General features: G+C 40.5%; 2 protein-coding genes across 10 annotated transcripts in view; one reads left to right on the forward strand and one right to left on the reverse strand.

The window, feature by feature from the left end:
- The window catches only part of SERGEF (secretion regulating guanine nucleotide exchange factor), a 150,291-nt gene that overhangs the window by 117,159 nt on the left and 11,749 nt on the right, over positions 1–21,383 (forward strand). Inside the window, exons 11-12 of one of the 6 annotated variants that reach the window (XR_012580856.1) lie at positions 11,102–11,145; positions 11,446–11,550. The exons of 2 other annotated variants lie outside the window; for them this stretch is intronic. Coding sequence is in view for 2 of the 4 variants with exons in the window: in XM_074543355.1 (XP_074399456.1) it covers positions 1,001–1,137 (137 nt within the window). In the remaining 2 variants the exon portion in view is untranslated. Of the gene's footprint in view, positions 1–1,000; positions 9,350–11,101; positions 11,146–11,445; positions 11,561–21,383 lie in introns of those variants that run through there. 3 more of the 6 variants (XR_012580857.1, XM_074543358.1, XM_074543355.1) reach the window with 3 other exon arrangements.
- Positions 13,923–21,383, reverse strand: part of KCNC1 (potassium voltage-gated channel subfamily C member 1) — a 123,533-nt gene continuing 116,072 nt past the window's right edge. For 2 of the 4 annotated variants that reach the window (XM_074543353.1, XM_074543351.1), the window contains 2 exons: positions 17,505–17,632; positions 15,883–16,016 (listed from right to left, as the gene is read on the reverse strand). In XM_074543353.1, the coding sequence (XP_074399454.1) occupies positions 17,550–17,632 (83 nt within the window). In that variant the 3' untranslated portion in view covers positions 15,883–16,016; positions 17,505–17,549. Of the gene's footprint in view, positions 16,017–17,504; positions 17,633–21,383 lie in introns of all 4 variants that reach the window. The other 2 variants (XM_014266711.3, XM_014266710.3) reach the window with 1 other exon arrangement.

Here is a 21,383-nt window from a genome sequence, read left to right on the forward strand (position 1 = left end):
ACAGCTACTTCTGTGTGTCTCTCCAGCCAGGGAGGTCTGAGTGTGTTGCTGCTCTGCCCCTAATCCTGCAGTGTCCATGGTTGTCTGCCTACCCTTGGGTGGCCTCATCTTTGGGTCTGGCAGTCTCTGATGGTGGTGCTTTGTGCAGCTCAGAAAGCAGTTCCAGGAACAAGGCTGGATTTGCCTCAGGGGAGTGCAGCCATGTGTGGAGGGCAGGCCAGTGCTCCAGGCAGTGACAGATCTCCTGTCAAAAGGCTGCCTCTGGAGAAACATGACACAATTCCTCTGGTGGGCTCCACCTGCCCTGACCCCCTTGGCAACCCAGCCCTTGTGTCAGTGTGAAGTGCAGTGGCTTTCTTGCTTTGTTTACAAGGAAGTGGGTTCTCAATCACTAATTATCAGCAGTCATTGTTCAATGTACCGAACAACAGGTGTTGAGAACATAGGGCATTACAGTGTCTGGTATTCCTATCAGGGGCCCTTTTGGTACTACCAAAAGAGAAATACTGTTAGCATTTCAGTACTGTTGGTACTGCTCTGAGGTGACCTTTAGGTCGCAGTAGGTTGGCACTGCTTGAAGTGTTTGCTGTCATGGTCATCTTGGGAGCTGAGAGCTCAGTGATCCAAGTGTGAAACTTGGCAGAACAATCTCGGAGGCTTTTCCAGGATTCTCTGCTTGTGTCTCCATGCCGACACTTCTGTTGCTGGGCTACTTTTTTTGGGAAACGATCTTCTTGTTACTGAAACAATTATATTCAGTGATACCTCCATGAGCAAAGTGCTCTGCCACGCTCCCTTGGTGAGGCTGGAAAGGGAGAAGGGAAGAAGGGCACTTTACAATTCAGCTTTCAAATAGCAGTTGCTAGAAAAGGAACTGTGTGCCTAGAAAAAAATTCATTCTATGTTTATGAGCAGATTTAAGTGTTTCAGAACCAGACTTAGAAAAAAATGTATATGTATACATAGCATTAAAATAATTGGTGTATTTCTGTAAAAACAGAAATCTGCTTATCTGCCGAAGGGAATTACGGAATGCAAATGCTACATCATCATCATCTCTGCTGGCAAGATCAACCCAAGCATGAAGCTGGAGGTTGTCAAGATCTCTTGTTCCTGGGATACAAATTGACACAATAAGATGAAGCCTAAAATCTCACAAATAACACAGATGTGAAGAATTTCTGGTTTCTTTTAAGGCAAATAAGATGTTGTACCAAGGAGTAATGGTTTGATATGTCCATATTTTGATTTAAACCTATACTTAGATGTTTTGGGTATGTGTGTATATATGTAGGAGTGAACGGGTTATCTGTTTTGAGCTTGTGCCTTTTCCTGTTGGAGATGACAGAAATTTTCCTGTTGGAGATGACAGAAATTTTTCTGACTGTGTTCTGCAGGTTACAGTCCCAAGTCCTTCACTGGGGCTACATGTTATGGTCATGTAGTGATAGGTTGGACAAGAAGACTTTTTTTCTCTCAGTACCAGGGCTTAAGCAATATGTTCTTGAAGGGCTCAATCTATTGTTTAAGACCTTGGAAAAGGATGAGATATCAAGGCCAGAGCTTCCCCACTCACATGTGCTTAGGACAGTTAAGCCATGGAAGGCAAACTGCATCCTATCACATGGCAGAGTTTGGATTGCTCCTCTGTAGGAGCCCAGGAGACAATCCTTTCAGCATTTCAAAATGCTTCCCTGGTCCTCTAACTCACCTAACCATTAGGCACTTCACTGAATGAAGGACAAATGGCTTATTTTGACAAGCACTGTAACCTTTGTTTCAGTGGTTTTTTTTTTTATCCTCTCAACATGTCTTGCAATAAGAGATGCTTGCAGACTTGCAAGTTTGTAAAATTGCAGTTATTTAGGAAACTTATACAATGTGAGCTGCAGCAGTTTCATCATCAGTGCGAAGCCTGTAGCTGGGAGAAGGAAGAGGAGGAAAAGACCTTGAAGGACTATCATTTAGAGCTTCTGTGTTGGTACATTTTGAGGCCATAACCTGATGGCTCAGCAGCCAGCAAGGCTCAGTCCCTCACTCTGTGGTCTCTGTGTCAGCAGGGTGTTTAATATGACAGTGCTTTTTGTGATAGGAGCTGCTGACTTCTGGGACTACCAGACAGATGGTGACTACGTGAGAACACGTGTAAGTGGCTGACACTGTAGATCTTGTTTTCCCCAGTTGTCATGCTGCTCAGGATGCAGTATTTAGGGCTAGAATCAGCATAAAGGGTCCTCTCATCAAGAAAAAAAGGAAAAATAACCATCCCCAACCCAAATCAAACCCAAACACATTGAGGCCTCATGGTTCTGAGGCCCTGAGCTATAGGGAGCTTGTGAAATATCCTAGTCTGACAGGTCTGCCAAATTTTAGAGAAGGCAAAAATAACACTGCAGAGTAAATTTCCGGTGAGGAGTCGAGAAGTATGGTATTATTGCAAAATTCAAACTGTAAATAAATGTGGATCTGTGTAAAAAGAGGACTTTGGAAGCAAAGGAACTCAGGGGCCCAATGTATATAAATAAAGCAATTTGCGATTTCTTACATCTCCCAGTAAGGACAAAGGAAATGACAGTATAGTCTCTCCTCATGAGTGTTTGAAAGCTGCACTGTGGTGCTGGATTCCTCTTTGGCAATCTTTTCTTACCCAAGTGGCCGAAATCTGTCATATTCCAATGGACAGAAACAGAACCTGATTTCAGAGTGTGTAGTTGACCTTTTTCTGAGACAGATCTCAGAAACGTCAGCCTTCTGACGTTTGTTCTTATATCAGCATATCTGCAGCTTGTGGAAGTTTAAATATTAAAGCATAATGTCTGAATCATAGCAACCCTTCAGTGTCCAATGAGAAAGCCAATCTGTCATATTCACATGGTGCGTTTTACTCCATCTGCAGAAAGTAGCTGTATGTGAGCTTTTTAAAATAAAGAAGAAAACTGAAAATCCAACCCTTTTTGAAAATTACACTATTTTTCAGCTGGCTAGTGCATAGGATTTTTTGCAGAGTAACATTGAGTTTCTCAGCAAGAATGAGGATTTTTGTCTGGAGAGAAGTGTGAGTCGAGGAAAAGCAAGATACAAGTTTGGAAAAATGGGAAATTTGGTTGAGATGAGCAAAGCTTAAGCTGCCTCAGAATACCCAGTTGCTTCCAGCTGTCTCTCTGGGTACTGTGCCTGGTGCAAAGCCTAAGATAGCAGTGCAGAAATTTCAAGGCATGGGAGTAGTTGTAGTAGTAGGGACTCAAGCAGAGAGGTTAAGCAGATGATCTCCAGAGGTTCTGACTAACTTGTTCCGTGTCCTGAAGCTGTTCTTGCCTGGGATCCATCAAAGTTCTGAACAGTAAGTTGGGTGTAAAATATAGACATGGAAAAAAGGAGAGTGGTGAGGCCACACTGGCTTTCAGGCAATAAAAGTGACATAAATTAGCTCGAGTGTCACGACTAAACGGAACTTTCATGAGGATGGGAGGCTGGGGGCACTGTACTCCAAATGTCACTATGTCATTCTCACTTTCCCATAGGCTGTTTGTCTCCAAAATTTTGGAGAGACAGATGCCTGGGTGGAAGGACATTTGGAAATAGTTTGGTAGCCAGTGGAGATGCCCAGGCAGCAGCTAAACCCTTAAAAAGTAACAGGAATGGAGCACTGTCATATTGACCTTCTGAGCCAAGGGGAACTGCTGTACTGCTGAGATACTGGTTTTTATTGCTGAAGGGGTAAATGAACATACTTATTTAGCAAAATACTCAGAAATTTGGTTGTATATTGCACTGCTGATGAAACTGGATAATGGTTTTGTTCAGGTTATTTTTGCATGGTGGGAGAAGGGACAATGTCGTGTACTTTGTGCGAGCCTTTCCAAGACAGAGTGTCACTGTCCTGACCTGCTGTCCTTGGTTGTCTCCTAAGAGAAGGTGGTTAAATAGTGCTGGAGTTGTATGACAGGAGTTTTGTAATGTGAGTAAATATCATCTGTTTAGCTGTAAGCAAATAAATCTTTTAAAATATCACAGTGGATACCTTAGGGGAAGAAGAAATATAGCTACTGCGTAATGCTTACACAGTGGGATCCTGGTTTGGGGGAGGGCTGTGCCTGCAGTTATTATGTCTTCATGTTAATTACAAAGCCAGGAAAAGGAAATGGGAGTGTTGTTGGAGGAAATCAGCATATTTCAAGTTTAGTTTAAAAATAACCAACACCTTTAAAATCTTGTACAGTTGATCAGGAGATTAGTGTCAGGGTTTTTTTAGAACACTTGAATCCTGAGTGTAACAGTGGATACAGACAGCCATATTCTTGACAGTGCTGGTGTGTTCTGGGAGCAGAGTGTGGAAAATCACCCCTACTTGATATCTCTGAAGCTGAAACCAGATAAGTCTGGCCTCTTTAAAGGACATATTGTTCCTGCTGTCACTCATATCTCTTCTGACATTGGTACTTCCAATATTCTGATTCAAGATCTCAGTGCAGTAAAGATTTATGGTTGGTAGGTCTGAGAGTTGCTTTTCTTCCTGGATGACTTGTCTGAATGAACCACTGGAGTCCTACCAGGAATGCTGAAACAGAGGAATATTGTATACATGAATGGAAATCAATTAAAATTTTAAGATAATAATTTATAATGTATGACTCTTGTCATGGTTTCAGCTGGGATAGTGAATTTTCTTCCAGTAGCTGGTGAAGTGCTGTGTTTTGGATTTCAGATGAGAAAAATGTTGATAATACTCTGAGGATTTAGTTCTTTTGAGTAGGCTGGGAGAGGGGCCATAAGAAACTGAGAGAGGCCATGGCCAGGGACAGCCAGCCCAAACTGCTCACAAGGATATTTCATACCATATGGCATCATTCTCAGCAAAAATTTGGGAGGGGAGCTGCTGCTGCTTAGGGGACTGGCTGGGCATCAGCTGGGGGGTGGTGAGCACTTGTATTGTGCATCACTTGTTTTTGTGTGTTCTTCTTTTATTATTATTATTCTTTCCTCCTTTTTTGTCCTATCAAGCTGTCTTTATCCCATGACACAAGTTTTCAGTGCTCTTTCCCATCCCACTGGGGGGCAGTGAGGGAATGCCTGCCGAGTTCAACCACAACTACATTAGAGAAAAAAATGCACCTGTTTGTTCACAGTATGGATTTCTTGTCTTTTCAGCTTTGCTTTGCTGTTTTGTGATCCAGAATAGAGAGCTTGTTAACTGTTTATTACTGTACTGGTAGTCTTAACATTGTCCTTAGTTATTTCTAAAGAATGATTTAATAGAGTAATAGTAGCATTAACCAAGTCTTGCTTATTGATTTCCTGATATAATAATAAATAAGTGTACTGACATAGTTAACTGTACAGATAATTAGTGGCTGCATGTTTGGAGCCAGATGCTCTGCTATGATAATAGTGAAATAAGTGGAGACTTGCCAGCAAATAACTTGACCTGTTTTCTGTTTGGCTGTCTGGAAATGCATTTTTACTTTGTAAGCTCCAATGTTTTGAAAGATCTGTCTGCAGGTATGTCATGGTTAGATGGAAGCTCTAATTTCTAGCAAGCAGCAGATGTTTAGTGTGTCTGGTGAGTGACAACACTGGCACTGGGCTGATTGTCACATTCTTAATTGACATATCCCTGGTCAATGGTCTTAAGCCAGTAATAATCAAAGACCTGATTTATTGAGTTGATGTGGTTGCTTTTTTTGAGGGGGGAGGAGGTAGGGCATATCGATTAATAAATTAAAAAGCAGCTTCCTACATGCACAGGATTTTAATTTGGGAAGCTGGTATCTATTGCTGTGTGGAATAACAATTTTAAGTAGCTGAACTAGAAAAGTGCATGCTAACATTGTTTGTGAATAAATTAATTCTTAATGTTGTAGAGCATAGCTGGATGCAGGGAACATTAAAAGAGCTTGACAGTATGTAAACCAAGATTCTGGTGTCCAACAGGAGGTAAAATTCACTTTATTCTAATAATTGATTAAAATTTTATTAGCAGACTTTAAGATACTGGTGGGGCAGCTCTTCAGGGATGAGCAACCTAAACATGTGCCTTCCTGTTTCCATAGCAACACATCATTTTCATCCTTTCCAGGCTGCCAGGATTGCATTGTGTACTGCAAGAGTATTAGATTCAGTAGAGCTATATTAACAGCTCAGTATTTTCCCTAAACCTTGCTATTAAATATTGTCTTTTTGGGTGATGATTAAAATAAAAAAGTAGTTGTGATTATTGTGCGTTTTTGAGAGAAATAAATCGTGGCAGCAGAGCAGGAAATGAGACCTGGCAGCTGGGGTAAAGTGTTTTGGTCCCATTCCTTGACTGCAAAACTGGCAATTCCTGTGGCCATGCAAATCCACTATGTCAACAACGTCAAGGTTTTTGCAGGTCTAGCTCTCAGTCTGGTGGTAATTGTTAAAATCTTTGGAAGTGTTTTGGATTCATATTGTTGAAGCTGTTGGAGAGAACTGAAGCAATGTAGTAAAGGTTAAGGCTATAAATGTTGGCCATTAGCAAGGATCAATTTTCCAGCACGGTGGATCATGGCCTTGGAAGCACATTTAGAGGTGGCATTTTCAAGCTCAACATAAGTGATTTGGTAACTTTCCAGGATATTTGAGGCAATTTCAGACTGCAGCATATTCATATTTTGCTGTGAGCTTAAAACTGTTCTGTTGGATTTGGAATGTCAAACTTGTCTATCAAGTCACAGAACTCTTTAAGACTGGGACAAAGGATCTCAGTATCATTTTCACACAGTTCTCAGCTGATGTGAGCAGAGGAAAATCCTTTAAAATGCGTATCTTTTGGATAGAGAAATACCTTTTAGAAAGATGTGTCTTTTGTCTTGTCTGTTGGAGATGAATAATTCAGTATATCCCTATGCAAATGTTTGTTACTCTATGAAAAAAATGTGTGCACCTTATTCTTCTCTTCATTTATGTAGTGTCAGTTTCCCAGTGATGAATCTTTGTCAAATACAGCCATGTGCTATAGTGTTTTCTGAGCTGATTGCAAGTGTATCTTATGTTTTGGCATTGTGGAGGCTTAAATCACTGTTGAAACTGCGAATTTTAAAATGCTATTTTAATGTTACCGCTATACAGTTAAAGAAGCAAATTGCCACGAGGAAGTATTTAAGCAATGCATGGAGATGCAGATCACCACAATATTTTCCTTTGGCCTTTAGGATGTTTAATTTTCTGTTTCTCTAATTGTATAAATTTTTCCACAGGGTGTTGCAAGGCGTGTCAATAAAAATCGAGAGCTTTCACGGTAGCTGTCGCTATAGTTACACAGTGCAGCTCTTAGCCTCCTGCACAGAAAGTAAACCTCCTGCAATCCCCTAAAATCCTTTATTGGCAGAGAAAGATTGAAAGAGACGCTGCTGGTGAGCAGGTACCAAGCAGATTCTCTGTTGCACTGATACATTTGCAGCTAATGCTGTCTTCATGCAGAGGTCTGCAGAAATGTTGCGTGGATGAGGACAGCAGGGAGAGCAAACAAAAGACATCTTTTTAGGGGGAAAGAGGTGCTGGACACAGAAAGAGGAAGGCAAGAAATAAGTGCCAAAATGAATTAAACAGGATCTCAGTTCATAGATGATGTCTCCATAAAAAAAGGAGGAAGATGCCTTTTACAGCCCTGTGAGCTGTACCCTCCACAGGAGCAGAAGTGTCACGCTCTCAGGATGCTGCTCTTCTCCTGACTCTGGAATTCCGTGCTTCACTTAATCCTCAGGGTCTGTGCAGCACAAGTGTGGAAATCAACACTGACTCCTAGCAATAGCTTTTTGTCTCAACAGATCCCATGTGCATTCAGGAGCCCTCAAATGGCTTTTAGCATGGCTTCTCTGTGCTTAACTAGTTCTGCTTTCACTCTGTATTATTTTCTTTCCTCTGTCCTGAATGGCCATTAGTTTAAGGATGTTGTATGAATTACTCCTGTAAATAGTGAACTTCTAAAATGTTCCCTGGGTAGTTAGATATCCCTGGACTATAGATGGGGAAAAAAAGCACTGAGGAGCATTTTGCAAGGAAATAATTCCTTAAAAGCAAGCCTATATAAGTCACCTTTGCCTTAATGATTCCTTCCTTAAGTTCTTTTCATAACTGAATAAAGTAATATGGGTTTATTTCATGTCAGTCACCATGTGAGAAAGGATAATTAAGTGCATAATGTCTTATGTTAAATTTGACTGTTCATTTTTTCAAGTGTATTTTAAACACAGGTGAACCAAATAACACCTTCAATTTGGGGTTTTATTTTCACTTCTTTTCTCAAGTTCCAGATTTACAGAGCACCGTGAATCTAAACCCATGGATGATGAAATACAATAGAGATTTTTAGAGCTTTTTCATTATTTATTTTCATTACAGAACATCTGTGGGCTCAAGGTGAGATGAGACCATGCAGTAGACCCTTGGCCTGAAGAGATAACAACCTAAAGTAGCTACAATGAGGTGGGGAAATGTAGAAAGAGCACAGTCAGAGTAGCCTTTAGCCAGTAATGCTGCACTCAGAGGTTTAGTCCCCTGCTGTCTGCTGCTTCTTGTGATGGTTTCTGCCATTTGTCAGAGGGAAGGTCTGACCAGATCCCTTCAGAGCTCAGGAGGGAGGATTATAGTTCTGCTTTGTGCAGGGCAGTTCTTCCTCTGTAATGAGAAAGTTTGGAGCACACAGCTAAAAGGAGCAAAGCGTCAGTAATGGAAACAGCTGGAAATGAAGGAATTAGTCATGACTCAGGATTTTGCTTTCAGTTGCACTCAAACTTTTTTCCTCATGGCTTCTTTTTTCATTTCAAGGATAAGAAATTGGTCCCCTTTGCCTTTCCCATCAAGGCTTGCCTTTGCTTCTTAAATCCTGTTAAGACCTTTGCTGATTACCAGTTGGAGAAGCAGCTTTGAACCCATCCATGTAGCCAGGCTGAAGGAGAACTGGTTACCTAATCACACTGCCAGCTAAGGAGTTTTTGCACCTCCTGGGACTTGTGTCAAGCCAGTGCACACTGACATGAGGCTGAACTTGAATTACATTGCCTTGTGGATGGAAAGTTGTGGTCAGTATCATGTTAGTCAAATGAAACTTTCGAAAATAGAATTATGCTTTGGGCTGAATACAATGTTGTCATTGTTTAATTGTCCCCTGGAGAGCCAAGAAAATTTCTCAGTAGCAAAAGCATCCAAAAAGTATCTCTTGCAGAGAAAGCAAGAAATATTTCTGCCTGAGAGAGCTTTGGGAGCTTTTTAAAACAAATTAAAAAACCCCAACCAAGCCAGAAAACCCACAACACCTAATTAAAAAAAAAAAAAGAATTGAATTCAATAAAGCGCTGTGGGAACTGTAGACTAATTAATTAGAAAGACTTCCTAAGAAATTTCTGAAAAAGATAACCTTTCATGCTGGAAAGTAAACAATTCCATGAGCAACCTTTCAGCAAGACATGCTGGCTAGGAGAGAAGGTGTTGAAAATCAGAGCAACCAAGAGTATTCAAACCATATTTCAACACAGTAATTTAAAGTGTTTGAAGCAGTAGCTACTACTTAAACATAAGAATAATTCCCATTTCTTCAGAAATTACTCCAATGTAATGTGTTTCCTCCATAATAATAGGCATTCTCATGCAGAAATCGGTAACAATCCATCAGGTAGCTGAAAAAGCTTGGGAAGTCCCTTTGGTATATATTTGAATGAGCTAAAGATACCAAAGATGCAGTAAAACTAGGAAGGCACAGTTTGGTGCTGAAGGGGCTCCTAATGCAGAGCTCACCATCTTGCTATAGAAGGTTTTATTAGGTTGACAACATTTAGGGTTTTCTGTGCATAGATGACATTTTGGACAGGTTACATAAGTATGTTCAAAATTGTTTAAAAATTTGAAATGTCAGTGGGTTTCTGATTTTGCCTGGGAAGCATCTAATGTTTCAGAAAGCTTAGTGTCTCCTGGCAGCAAGTTTGTAGAGCAGGTTGGGCTGGGCATCTGGGGCAAGGTCTGCTTGCTTTGACTTGAAACTCTGCCTGAGCTAGTCAGCTATCTGTAGGCAGTGGAGAGGAAGAGATGGGTAAAAGCATGGTGGTTTTGACTTCAGATATTTGCTTTGGGTGAGATGAATTCCGCTCTAAAACAGCCTGTTTGTCACTGGAGTGTTGGCTGATTTAGATTCCTCTGTGAAGGATGTCTGTGTGCGTGCACAGGTACATACACCATGGATGTTTTGGGCTTAGGCAAGATAAATCCCACTCATAGAAACTCAGGTACTCCAAAACACCGGTGAACATCTGCAGAGGAATGTGTGCAGAGACAGAGATCGTGTTGTGCCACAAATGACAGAAATCATGTTGTTGCTGTCCATGCAGGGTCTGAAAGCGTGAAATCTGTTTGCTAAACATCCCTAGTTATACATAGACTACATGTCTGTATGTGTACATAGAAATATTTTGCAAACACAAATATTAAGTGTATTATTGCCACTCATGTTCTAATCCTTTTTAATATCTGGTTTTGGACCAAAAAAAAATGACACATGGTTAGCTGTGGTCATCTTGAAATTATTTGACCTGGATGGTTCTTGTATCCTTTGTAGTATTTTAACGTGTTTTTTTATTTTTAACCATTCTGTGTCAGTAATTATTACAGAGAGCTTTAAAATGCTGATAGTGCCTCCTCCCTTTCCTCCCAAGAAAAAGAAATGAAAATAAATGAAAAGGCTATAAATCAGAGAATCCAAGCATTTTTAAATCTTTGGATTAATTTGCAACATGAATCACTTCTGCTAGGTTGATTGAATGCTTAAAATTCTTATTCTTGCTTCATCTATTCTTGAATAGATTTAAGAAACTTCCATATATTGGGTCTCACTGAGGTGGAGTTCATTTTCCAGAATCATGAGAATTGCATTTTGGTTCACCCATGAACAGAACTACAGTTCTATTAGTAAGTGAGCCTACAAAGTAAGGATCTCTTAGCTGTACTGTACAAGGAATATTTTCATGATTGGTGTTCAGCAGGCCATAAGTTATTACAAAAAGACAAAAAAAACCATTTCAAAGTGATTTAAGAAAACATCTCAATATTGTCTGGCTTTGTTGTTTTCATATTTGGTTGTTCTGTTTTCCAGCAGTGTAAAGAATAAATTCAGCTTCTCTCATATTCCTGTTGCAGGTTAGTGAGAACTACTTTGTAAAGTGTTCATTTGTTTGGATGTTATATACACAGTCCTGTGGACACACAAGCATGTCATCTATTGCTTTTCTTGCTGCATACTGAAACTTGCTGTTTTACCGGAAGTTTGAGCTTGATTGGATTTTGGTTTTTTACACTATTTTCTCAGTATTATCATCTATCACTTTAAAGGTTTTCATGCTATTGCTTTTTCTCTGTGAGTAGTGATAAATATTTGTTATAAGGCCAAATGTGGCTTTAAAATCTACCTAATCCTTTTCTGTCTCCCTTTCTTTCTAGGCTGCCTTCTATATCTGCTCCTGCTGTGTAATTAGTCTAGTGCCAAATATAAAATGGAAGAAACTGGCTTTCTGCATGGACACAGGAAAGAGCAGTTAGGCTAATGTATGGAGACCTCACATTTCCAGTGCTGCTGTTTCCTCCAAAGTGAGGAGAGCAAAGTTCCTGAATTTTTAATTTGGTCAAATATTATTTCAGAGATTGAAGTATTTGTTTTGTTTATCTTTTTTCTTTTGAAGAATACTTTGTCATTCCATGTCTCTGGTAGATATAATCCTTCCAAAATGGTGTCAGATATTTCTGTCTTCAGTCCAGCTAGTTTCTTCTTCTCCCTGAGGTTATGCAGAGGATCAGATGGGAAAGTGCTGAGCGGCGTCTCAGGGACCCAGCTTGCCTTGTCCATTCTGGTCTCCAACCTTCTGGAGCTGGCATGGTGCCTCTGAATCCCTCTGCCCATCAGCTGTTCTCCCTGTTGTGGTGCCAAACACAGATTTTACTTTCCCGCTTTGGATCCTTGAACCTGATGCGTGAATGCTGTTTTCTGTACAGCTAATTTGCCAGCACCCAAAAACTGTAGCGGAGCAGAAACTTTCAGAAAACATCTCACAGCATTGGTTGCAGGAATTTTTCATCTCAGGACACTGTTTTGTTCTCATCTTTCCTCAAGGACTGAAAATAATCCCTCTGCTTAAGGAACTACCCCCAATTCAGAATTTAGGTGAATGTTCTACTGATGGAGGCACAGTGGTGAGGTGTCCCCAAAATGTACCTTGAACATTATGTGTAAGGGATATTTTTTGCCTTTCCTAATCAGAACAACTGAAATGGTGTCACTTCCCACCCAGTGGCATCCCAAATTGTGCCAATGTTTTTCTCCTTGCCTTGTGCACTTCCAGGGAAGATTAGGTAAGAAGGCTGTGAAGGGTGAATGTATGGATATCTGACCCACAGAGGAGGGTGAAGGTAGAAATATGAAGAAGCTGGGCTACAGCAAGGTTATTTTCGGACTACCTGGCCTGAATATGTAAAAAATGCACACCCATAATCTGCTCTGGGCCACTCAGGGTTGGGATCTGTTTAGCCCTGGGTGTTGCTTGAGTGGTCGTATTTTGCCAGCTTGGTTTTGAAATTTAAGCTTTGTTTTTTCCATCAAGAATTATGGGTTTGTAATGAAATAGTTCAGTGAATAAAAGTAATAGAGAATAAGGTAAAATTGGTCCATGCAGATAAAAAAAGATGAAAGTTTGCAAGCTATGCTTTACATGTTGCCCAGAATCTCTGTTCTGCACCAGAAGTGATGTCAAAAGCTGTTTCCATCTAAGCAAACTCGCCTTTGGTTTTAACACGTATTGATGGCAGAACTCTTCTTTTGCTTAATATCAACAAGCAATTCCCCCAGACCTCACTCAACAGTCATGTATGATTTTGAAATGATGATTGGAGAAGCAGATCCAATCCTGCCTTATAGGCACTTTCCTTTTGAGGCTGTCTGCTTTGATTCTCTTCCTGACCATTTTTAATTCTTAATGGTATAGTACTTGTTTTTAATTATAGCTGGCTATAGAGTTCTCCCACTTTTTCTTTCATAGCCAGTTTTGACCATTTGCTTACTTTTCCCAGAACTCTTAGTAAAATGTGACACTAAGTGAACTCTTGCTTTAAAAATACATTTAAAAGAATAGAGTTTTTATTCCTATGGTCCTGGTCTCCCTAGCTATTGCTTACCTGTGGCGAAAATTCATGCATCCCATCTGGTACACATTATTTGGCTCATTACTTTGTGTAAGTTTCTCAACACAGTGATATGACTGAAGTTCCTGATCTTTTCCTAGCCCTTAAGAAATAGGAAGAGCTGGATCACTTAGTCCTTCTTGGCAGAAATCAGACTAATGGCTTAGCCATGTGGATGAGACTGAGGGTGCAGTTTGTGGTGTTAATACTTTTCAGTTTGTGTGAGGTTTAGTTGTGGGGTTTTTTGAATTGTTTTTATTCAGTATTGCCGTTGGAAATTAGCACCAGCCCAGCCATGCAGAGCCAACCTTGGGTAAGAGCATTGTGTTTCATCAGCCCTTCTGAGAAAACATGGCTTGCCTTTGGTGCACACACTTGACATAAACCTCTCTGGAGTTTGTGTTTGAAGTCTGAATCATGGGAATTTTTTTCTGTTTTTTTTTTTTTATTGCTTGGTTTCATCTTTTGTCATAGCTCTGTCAGCTGTCTGTTTTCTTCTTTGAAATGGGTCCTGTTAGTTCACAGAACAATATTGTATGAGGCAGAGGGCAACAGTGGCTGCAAATGCCATCAGTGTGAATGTGATAACGTTACCACTTCTTACTTCGTTTCTAGGTGCTCAAATGACCCAACCCTTTTGGTGTCTGAGCAGCTCTAGAGCTATCCCATTCAAACTCCCACACAGTGGTGAGTTTAAGAGTCCCTGTAACAATAGGCACAGGCTGAGACAGACAAGACAAGGCACATGACCCACAGGAGTTTTATTAGAGTGCGTTTGCACTACAGTACAGTGCAAGTAGGCACAGTTGAACCAGGTACAAGTGGGTTAACTCAAGTACAACAGTTGCAGCACAGAGGAAACTTGCAATCCACAAATCCTGCCCAGAAAGGAGGGTTAGTTCACCCCGAACTCTCTCTGACTACAGCTATGCTATAGCTTTTATCGAGCTATGTATTTTAAAGCTCTCACAGTGCAGTACTACAGTGCTGTCACTGTTACAACTGCACTGTGACACTTGCAGGGGTGCCACCATCTGAGCCATTGTGATACACCAAGATCACAACTTGAAACTTTGCAAAATAAGGCATCCTAATATCAGCACTGCTGAGCTGCAGCTACTTTTGTTCTGTGGCGATGTTTGCGTAGCAGTGAGAAAATCTACCAGTTTAATCAGAAACTCAGCAACTCAGTCACCACTTGTTTCCTTGATTTCTCTCTTTGCATTTCTAACACTAGCTTATGATTGCTGGAATTGATCTCAGATTACTTGTTAAGCATGGGGGGGGGAAAAAGCCCTCACTTGTTTAATATCAACAAGCAGTTTTTTTAGACTTCACTCAACAGTAATGCGCATTCATATTGTGTGTCTTGAAATTTGACCAAAACGCAGCCTTGCAAATTGCTAAGGGACAATGAAAGGGAGAAGTTCAAACTAAAGCCCATTTAAACACAAAGCTATTTTACATAAGATGTCCATGTGGATGGTTTACACATTTCAATTCTTGGTTCTGAGTTGGAGAATTGTGTTCTGCAGAAAAGGATACCTTCAGAGATAAACCCCAGAACACTCACTTTTGTTCAGTGCAAACAGCCCTTCAGAGGGAAGAGAATAGCAGTCAGAAGAGAGGAAATTGTAGGTAAGTATAACCATATGGACTATCTCTTCAGTTTTTGTTATATCATAAGTATTTTCTGTAAGTTGCCAAGGACTGACAGTCATCTATAGCCTGGTCTGTGTGGTTGCCTTAAAGTTCATGCTTATAAATAGACCAGTGTTCTACAAAGGGTCGCTGTATGAAATATGTTAAGCACCAAAGCATTTCCAAAATATCCTTTTCCACCCTAGCTGTTCTTCCTTGATGAGAGAATTCCTGAGAGCCCAGTGGGGTCTCTTGTTTTAGACTTCAGCCAGCAAAGTAGGAAGAAGCACCATTTCATCTGCATGCGCCTGCTCATCCTGCTGACTGTCCTTTCTCCTGCTCTTTGATTTGCTTAGTGCTGTGAAAGCTACATGTAGGCCTGGAATGCAGTTTGAGGGGATTCTCATATTCTTGCTTCTGTGTTCATCTATGACTTTTCCTAGGCCTGTGCTGAAGATGCCCTTCCGTTCTAGGTCTTGGAGGTAACGTTGTAGGTCAGATGAATCACAGCTGTCCCCTCCTTTTGTTTGTGTCATCACTTAGGTCAGTTTGAAGTGTGTGCAAATTTGAGGTGGTTATGCTTTACTGCCCAGAATGCACGGGCACAAATGGCCCTGGCACCACATGGTCCCATGGGACACTTGGATAACTCACACTCTTCTAGGTGAGCTCTGACATTCTGCCTTGCGTGGGTGACCTCTTACTAAGCACTGGGTGTAAGGTATTTTCTGCATGTTCTGTTTCACACAGTACAGAGGGTCATGAAACTGCAGTCTCTGGCCCTGTGGTGAGACTGTGATTGTCTAGTTCTGGTCATACAGAGTTGAAGCACTGTGACACATTGAATGCCTGTCACTGTGAGAGGCAGGGATGTAAGTTCTGAATGAATATCACTCTCTGCCACGTCTGATATCCTGATGGAACAGACACTAGAGCCATGGTCAGAGCTTCAGGACAAATCTCTCCATTAATTAATTTCTGTCAGGTGTTTTTGTCCTGTACTTAAGTGACCAAAATTCAAAGATTTTCTTGTCTTCTACAGGTGTAGAAAAAAGCATCTTTAATGCTTAATCCTCTCTGCACTGCAGCTGCTTCGTGTATGATATAATCCTCATGTATTGTCAGTGGCCCAGTAACGTTCAGTCTTGCACAAAGTCGTGAGCCCAGGTTTTGTTCTGTGTTGAGTTGGAGATGCTTTCCTGTTGGGAAGGAATTGACAAGTTTGAGTAAAACCAAAACAAAAACCTTGTGCAGCACCTGTGAGCTTTAGACATAGTTAATACCTTTCATGTTTCCCCATGGAAACAGAAATGTGAGCAGATAATCCTTGCAGTAGATTTCTGTCCTTGCTACCAACACAGAGCAAAGCAACCATCTCCATCCTACAGGGCTTCAGTTCCACCACAAAACTGCATGGGTGCATCTGCCCAAGAAATCTGTAGTTGCAAGTCTGTTGTTTTTTAAATCCTAGGATATAATTTTGCAAATTTCTTCCTTTTTTTTTTTTTGGTTTAAAATGACTGTGCATAGCTGAGAAGGAAAAAATAAATTCTATCATAAACTAGACTGAGTGGTAACCTAAACTGTTTATTTGATGTAATGTGGAGTGATTCTTTCGAATAGATACATATTAATTGTGCAGTGAGCCATTCAGCTCCTGCTTTGAAGTGCCCTGCGAGAACAGAACAAAATTTCTATTGTCATTGTAATTTGGCAAGATAGCACTTCCTCTAGGGGTGGGCTCAGTTATTTGCCTGATGCTAAAAACAGTGCACAGGAAAATGCACAGCAGGCTTGCATGGATCTGCTACAGCTTTTTTTGCTAAGTGACATCTTACTGTGTTTTTCCCCACTTCTCTGCATTGCTGGATGTGGGGCTCCTTCTCCACAGACAGTTCGCAGGCTCTGGCAGATGTGCTACATTTCCCTTGGAAATTATCATAGACGTGATTCCTTTCCCTTCCCATTTTGTAACTCCTGGCTACTTATATGCTGTGGAAATGAAACAGAGAAGATTAGATGTGCTCTGTGCTGCTCTTCTGTTTGCGGGGTAGACACTGACATGGAAGTACAAACTAGAAATTAGACTTTCCCAAGTGAAATTTAAGTGCAAAGGAGATGTGTAGCCTCATTGCTGCATTTTGCAGTACTGCACATGCCTAAGCTCCCACTAGGCATATTGTATTCTCAATTTGATTTTCTGACTCTCTTCAGTAGGTGGTTATGGATTGTAATTGGATATTCTGACAGCTGGCCTTGAGGCCGTGACCCAGTTTGAAGTCCCTGCTGTATTGCACAAGATACAAACCTAGCCAGAGAGAAGGTCCTATAACCAGGGCTTCTGCTGGGAAAAAAATAATAGTTCACATAACATATTAGTTTAGAGATGTCCACACAGTGCAGGCTTTGTGCATTTGCTGTGATGAATTGTTTGAGGACATTGAAAGTGGCTCTTTCCAGGTAGCAGGATGAACCACAGACACATGACCTGAAGTCAGCTCCCTTTTCACTTGTGTAAAACCTCTGCTGAGGGGACTGAGTGGTTTAGGTCTGCTGCCTGAGGAGAGCTACTAATGATGTCAAGGTGGAGTGAGGGCAGGTTGTTGACTGGAGGCTAACTTTGAAATGAGCATGCCTTTAGCACCATGGCTTTGTACTTAATATCAAACACGTATGGTGTTTCTTACCTGTATATTGTGTTAGCACTGCAATGTGTCTGATTTTTATCCAGCTCACTCCCTTGAAAGCCAGACACACATTTCTGTGGGTTGAACAGCAATTGGATGGGCTGCCGGGAGCACATGACAGCTTGCTCCTTGAAAATGTGGAAAAATGAATGTGATTCTTATGGTTCTTTTATAGTTTAGGAGGTACAGCTGTCTATTGAGATGATGCCATCATACATTCCACTTACCAAGCTTTGTCTTTATTGAGATTTTGCCCAATGCCTAGACTTCCCTTTTAACTACTAATACAGTTCCATGTTTTTCTGCAGAAAGCAGTTTATATCAAGCCTGTTTCTTATAATTTAAAATTGCAGATCTTTTGCACTAATGGCAGAGTTGTTGCTATTAAAAATACAAAAGTTTAGAGGGATGCTTATTGCCTTTTATTTTATGTGACACCCTGAACAACCAGATGGCCTGAAAAGACCAGAAAAACATAGTAATTTGTGTTTTGCTGCTCTCTGGGAGAAGTAAAGTCTAAATCTCCTTCTGTGTAGTATTACATTGTTCTTTGAGAGGTTTTTACAGCTTTCAAATAATCAAGGGAAGGTGGCTGAGATGCCTGAATTTTGTTTGTGGTCCAGCCCTGATGCTGTTTAAAGAGTTGTGACTTGATCTGCTTTGGTCTCCTACCTACTGTAACTTTGTCTATAACAAAAGAGTAGAGTAGCACTAATTTAAGGTAAAAAAGAAGTAATAATTTGAAGTATTGTGGAGTTTTGCTAAGAGCACATAGGCAATATGAGAGCTGTACTAAAACATCTTAACATTTCCCTAAAATGTGGTGGTCTCCTACCTACTGTAACTTTGTCTATAACAAAAGAGTAGAGTAGCACTAATTTAAGGTAAAAAAGAAGTAATAATTTGAAGTATTGTGGAGTTTTGCTAAGAGCACATAGGCAATATGAGAGCTGTACTAAAACATCTTAACATTTCCCTAAAATGTGGAGCTCTCTCTTGAATAACTTGACTTCAAGATACTTGGCTTGTCTGTAAGCCAACTTCTGTTTATTTGCTGGTAGAAGGAATGAGAAAGAAGAATAAGAAACGAGGAGCTTTTAAAGATTTTAGTGATAAGCTTCCAGGGCACAGGCTGGTTTAGAAGCAGACTGTTTGTAGCCTGAAGCTAGGCTACAGTGATATTTGCAGCTTCCTTGTTTCTAGTTTTCTTTGCTTTGCCTTCAGACCAGTTGTGAAGATGTGATTTAATATAACCTGTCTTCAGCTACATAAAACTGATATGCCAAGGCTGGGACAATCCCCTGGTCTCCCTTTATTATCACCAAAGCGAGACAGACTTGATTTTCACACCAGTGTTTGCATGAGATGGATATCTCACTCTGCTGGAGAGATGCAGATGTCTCTGTTGGCTTTTGAGAAATACAGAGGCTAGTGGTCTGTAGCTAAGTTGCTTGATTTTTTGGGTGGCTGAAGTTAAGTGCAGTGAATCTCACCCAGAGTGCCTTATTTGCTAACGTTGATTCTTCCATCTGAGGATTCCACTCAGCAATAAGGAGCAACTCTAATTCTCTTCTTTCTCCAGAATTCTCTCCAGTCTTATTTTATCTAATTTTCTCTTACTGTATCTCTGCAGCTTTATTTTACCTAGAAATATTTATTTTACTCTTCTCCAGTTTAATGAAGCTCTAGATTGCTGCTGTCACTTCAATTATCTTGAGAAAAGCCTGGATAATTATTGCAGACAGAAGGAGAGCAGTAGCCCCTTCTTGTGTTGTTTGACCAAAACAGATTTGTTCAGACTTTTGTTGTCCCTCTGTCTTGTATATTTAATATTTTGGGAAAAATCCTGCATAACCTGACTCTGAACTTTGATTAGAGTTGCTGTGAGTGCAACTGAAATTCCCTTGGGATTCTGCTGTGTTCCATGTGAGTTCTGTGGGTTTGGTTTGTACTTTGAGTACTCATGTTTTAAAAGAGAAGAGTAAATGCAACATTATATGTGGTTTCACTAAACCACCAACATGGAGTAATCTTCCCTCACTTCACCAAACACAAATCCTTTGGTTTGAGAACATGCCACAGTGCTTGATCTAAATATTGTTAGAGGCAATTTGTAGATGTCTAATACACATCATTCTAATACTCTTCCATGCTGGGAAGGACTGACACAGACATAGAAACAGAATTTTCTTATGAAGGCATGTAGGGCTGCTGGTTCTGTGTTTTTATCAGCAATAAACTGGGGGATAAAAGCAATCAGAAATAAAAGAAGAAAAGGAAAAAAGAAAGGGAGGGGGACATGGGAAAAGGAAAGAAACCATTAAATGGTGCCCTTCGTCCAGAGGCTAGCCATTAGCTCTTCTTAGGGTCTGCCTTTAACTCTGCAGATACTCCTTTTATGTAGTTTTTGAAATAGATGCTTCATTACCTTCAGCCTTCACTGACTTTCACATCTGTGCCAATGATTCACTCACTTGTTCCCTCCTGGCCACTTTGACCACGCTCATTTTGTCCAGCCCACCTCCAAGTTAATTTGTTAATATGCTGCTGTCCAAAAGATGGACTTGGTGTGTTTTCTGCACGTTCTGCTTTCTCTGACACAAGTCAAGCATCTGGCTATTTCTGTGTACAAACCTTTCACTGAATCTTCTACAGGCAGATGTGGTACAGTTGCGCCTTCCATTTGCACAGCAAAATTCTCTGCCTTTTGGCTTTCCTGGTTCTGACTTGATGGTGATGAGAAACATTTTTGTGGCCTGTCATTCCATATCTGTCAGCTGCCCTTTCATCTCTTCAGATTTCTGCCATCTCTCCATGGATGTACAAGGCATTTTTGTGTAAGACCATTCATAAATCCTACTTACTTTCTATTTTTCTTTTGCCAGTTTTCACTCTTGTCCCATTTCCCTGACCTTAGCGATCACTGGAATCATGTAGAAAAATCTATTTTGGTGGCCTTTTGACATGCTTGTATAGAAAAGACTCCACAATCATTGCTTTAGGAAAGATGTTCTTGTCTAGGGGGTCCCTAGCTTGTAAATTTTTCTATGATGTTTTTTCAAAAGATATTTCACTGGATATGTTTATTAATTTGAGAAGTTCGTGCCCTAATGCACTGTTTCTCTGACTATTTATTATAATGATAATGTTCCACTGAGCAGTTTGTAATACAAAGTGACCAGAGCATTTCTGGTTTCTTCTCTCTTGTCCTGATGGGACAGGATGAGAAAAGAAACAAGAAACCCTTTAAACAGACGTAGTGAGTCTTCATAGAAGCATGTAAGTTTTTGTTGTAATTGCTGGTGTCTAATTACAAAAAGTTATCACTGTGATCTTGTTAAAGTTAGGGCTTGTTGCATTCTCTTTTCTTTACATTTGTAAGCTTGGCTCATTCTGCAGGGTTCACATATTAACTGTGCCAAAAGATGTCTTTTCTTAGGTGCAGCTTCCTTGAATGGTTAGTCTGAGATGTGTCTCCAGCATGGGCTTGAGGTGTCTTTTTTTTCTGTGTTTTAATATTTACAGAAACGTTTTTACTTGGAACCTTACAAAAAAGCAAAATTCCCTTAACCTGTAGGACGCTCTGTTGATTTTTAAATGGGATATATTGCCCACTCAGATTTTGGCACTTTTTGGCAGCACATGTGAGTGCATTTGGGGTGTAGGTTGTGCTGTCAATGTTGCACATGCACAACCATGAGAACATCTGGTGACTCCTGAGATAAGAGAGGCAGAACTTATGTATCAGGTGAGATGTGCCTTGCCTGCTGTGATTTTCTGGTGGTGCTTTGTTGTGTTCCATTGCCTTAAAGATTGTCAAGAAAATGAAATGTCATTGCTTAGTTACATCTGGCCTCAGTACTGGCCTCAGTAATGTTT

The sequence above is a fragment of the Zonotrichia albicollis genome, chromosome 6, assembly GCF_047830755.1.
Source record: "Zonotrichia albicollis isolate bZonAlb1 chromosome 6, bZonAlb1.hap1, whole genome shotgun sequence".
NCBI classification, from domain to species: Eukaryota; Metazoa; Chordata; class Aves; order Passeriformes; family Passerellidae; genus Zonotrichia; species Zonotrichia albicollis.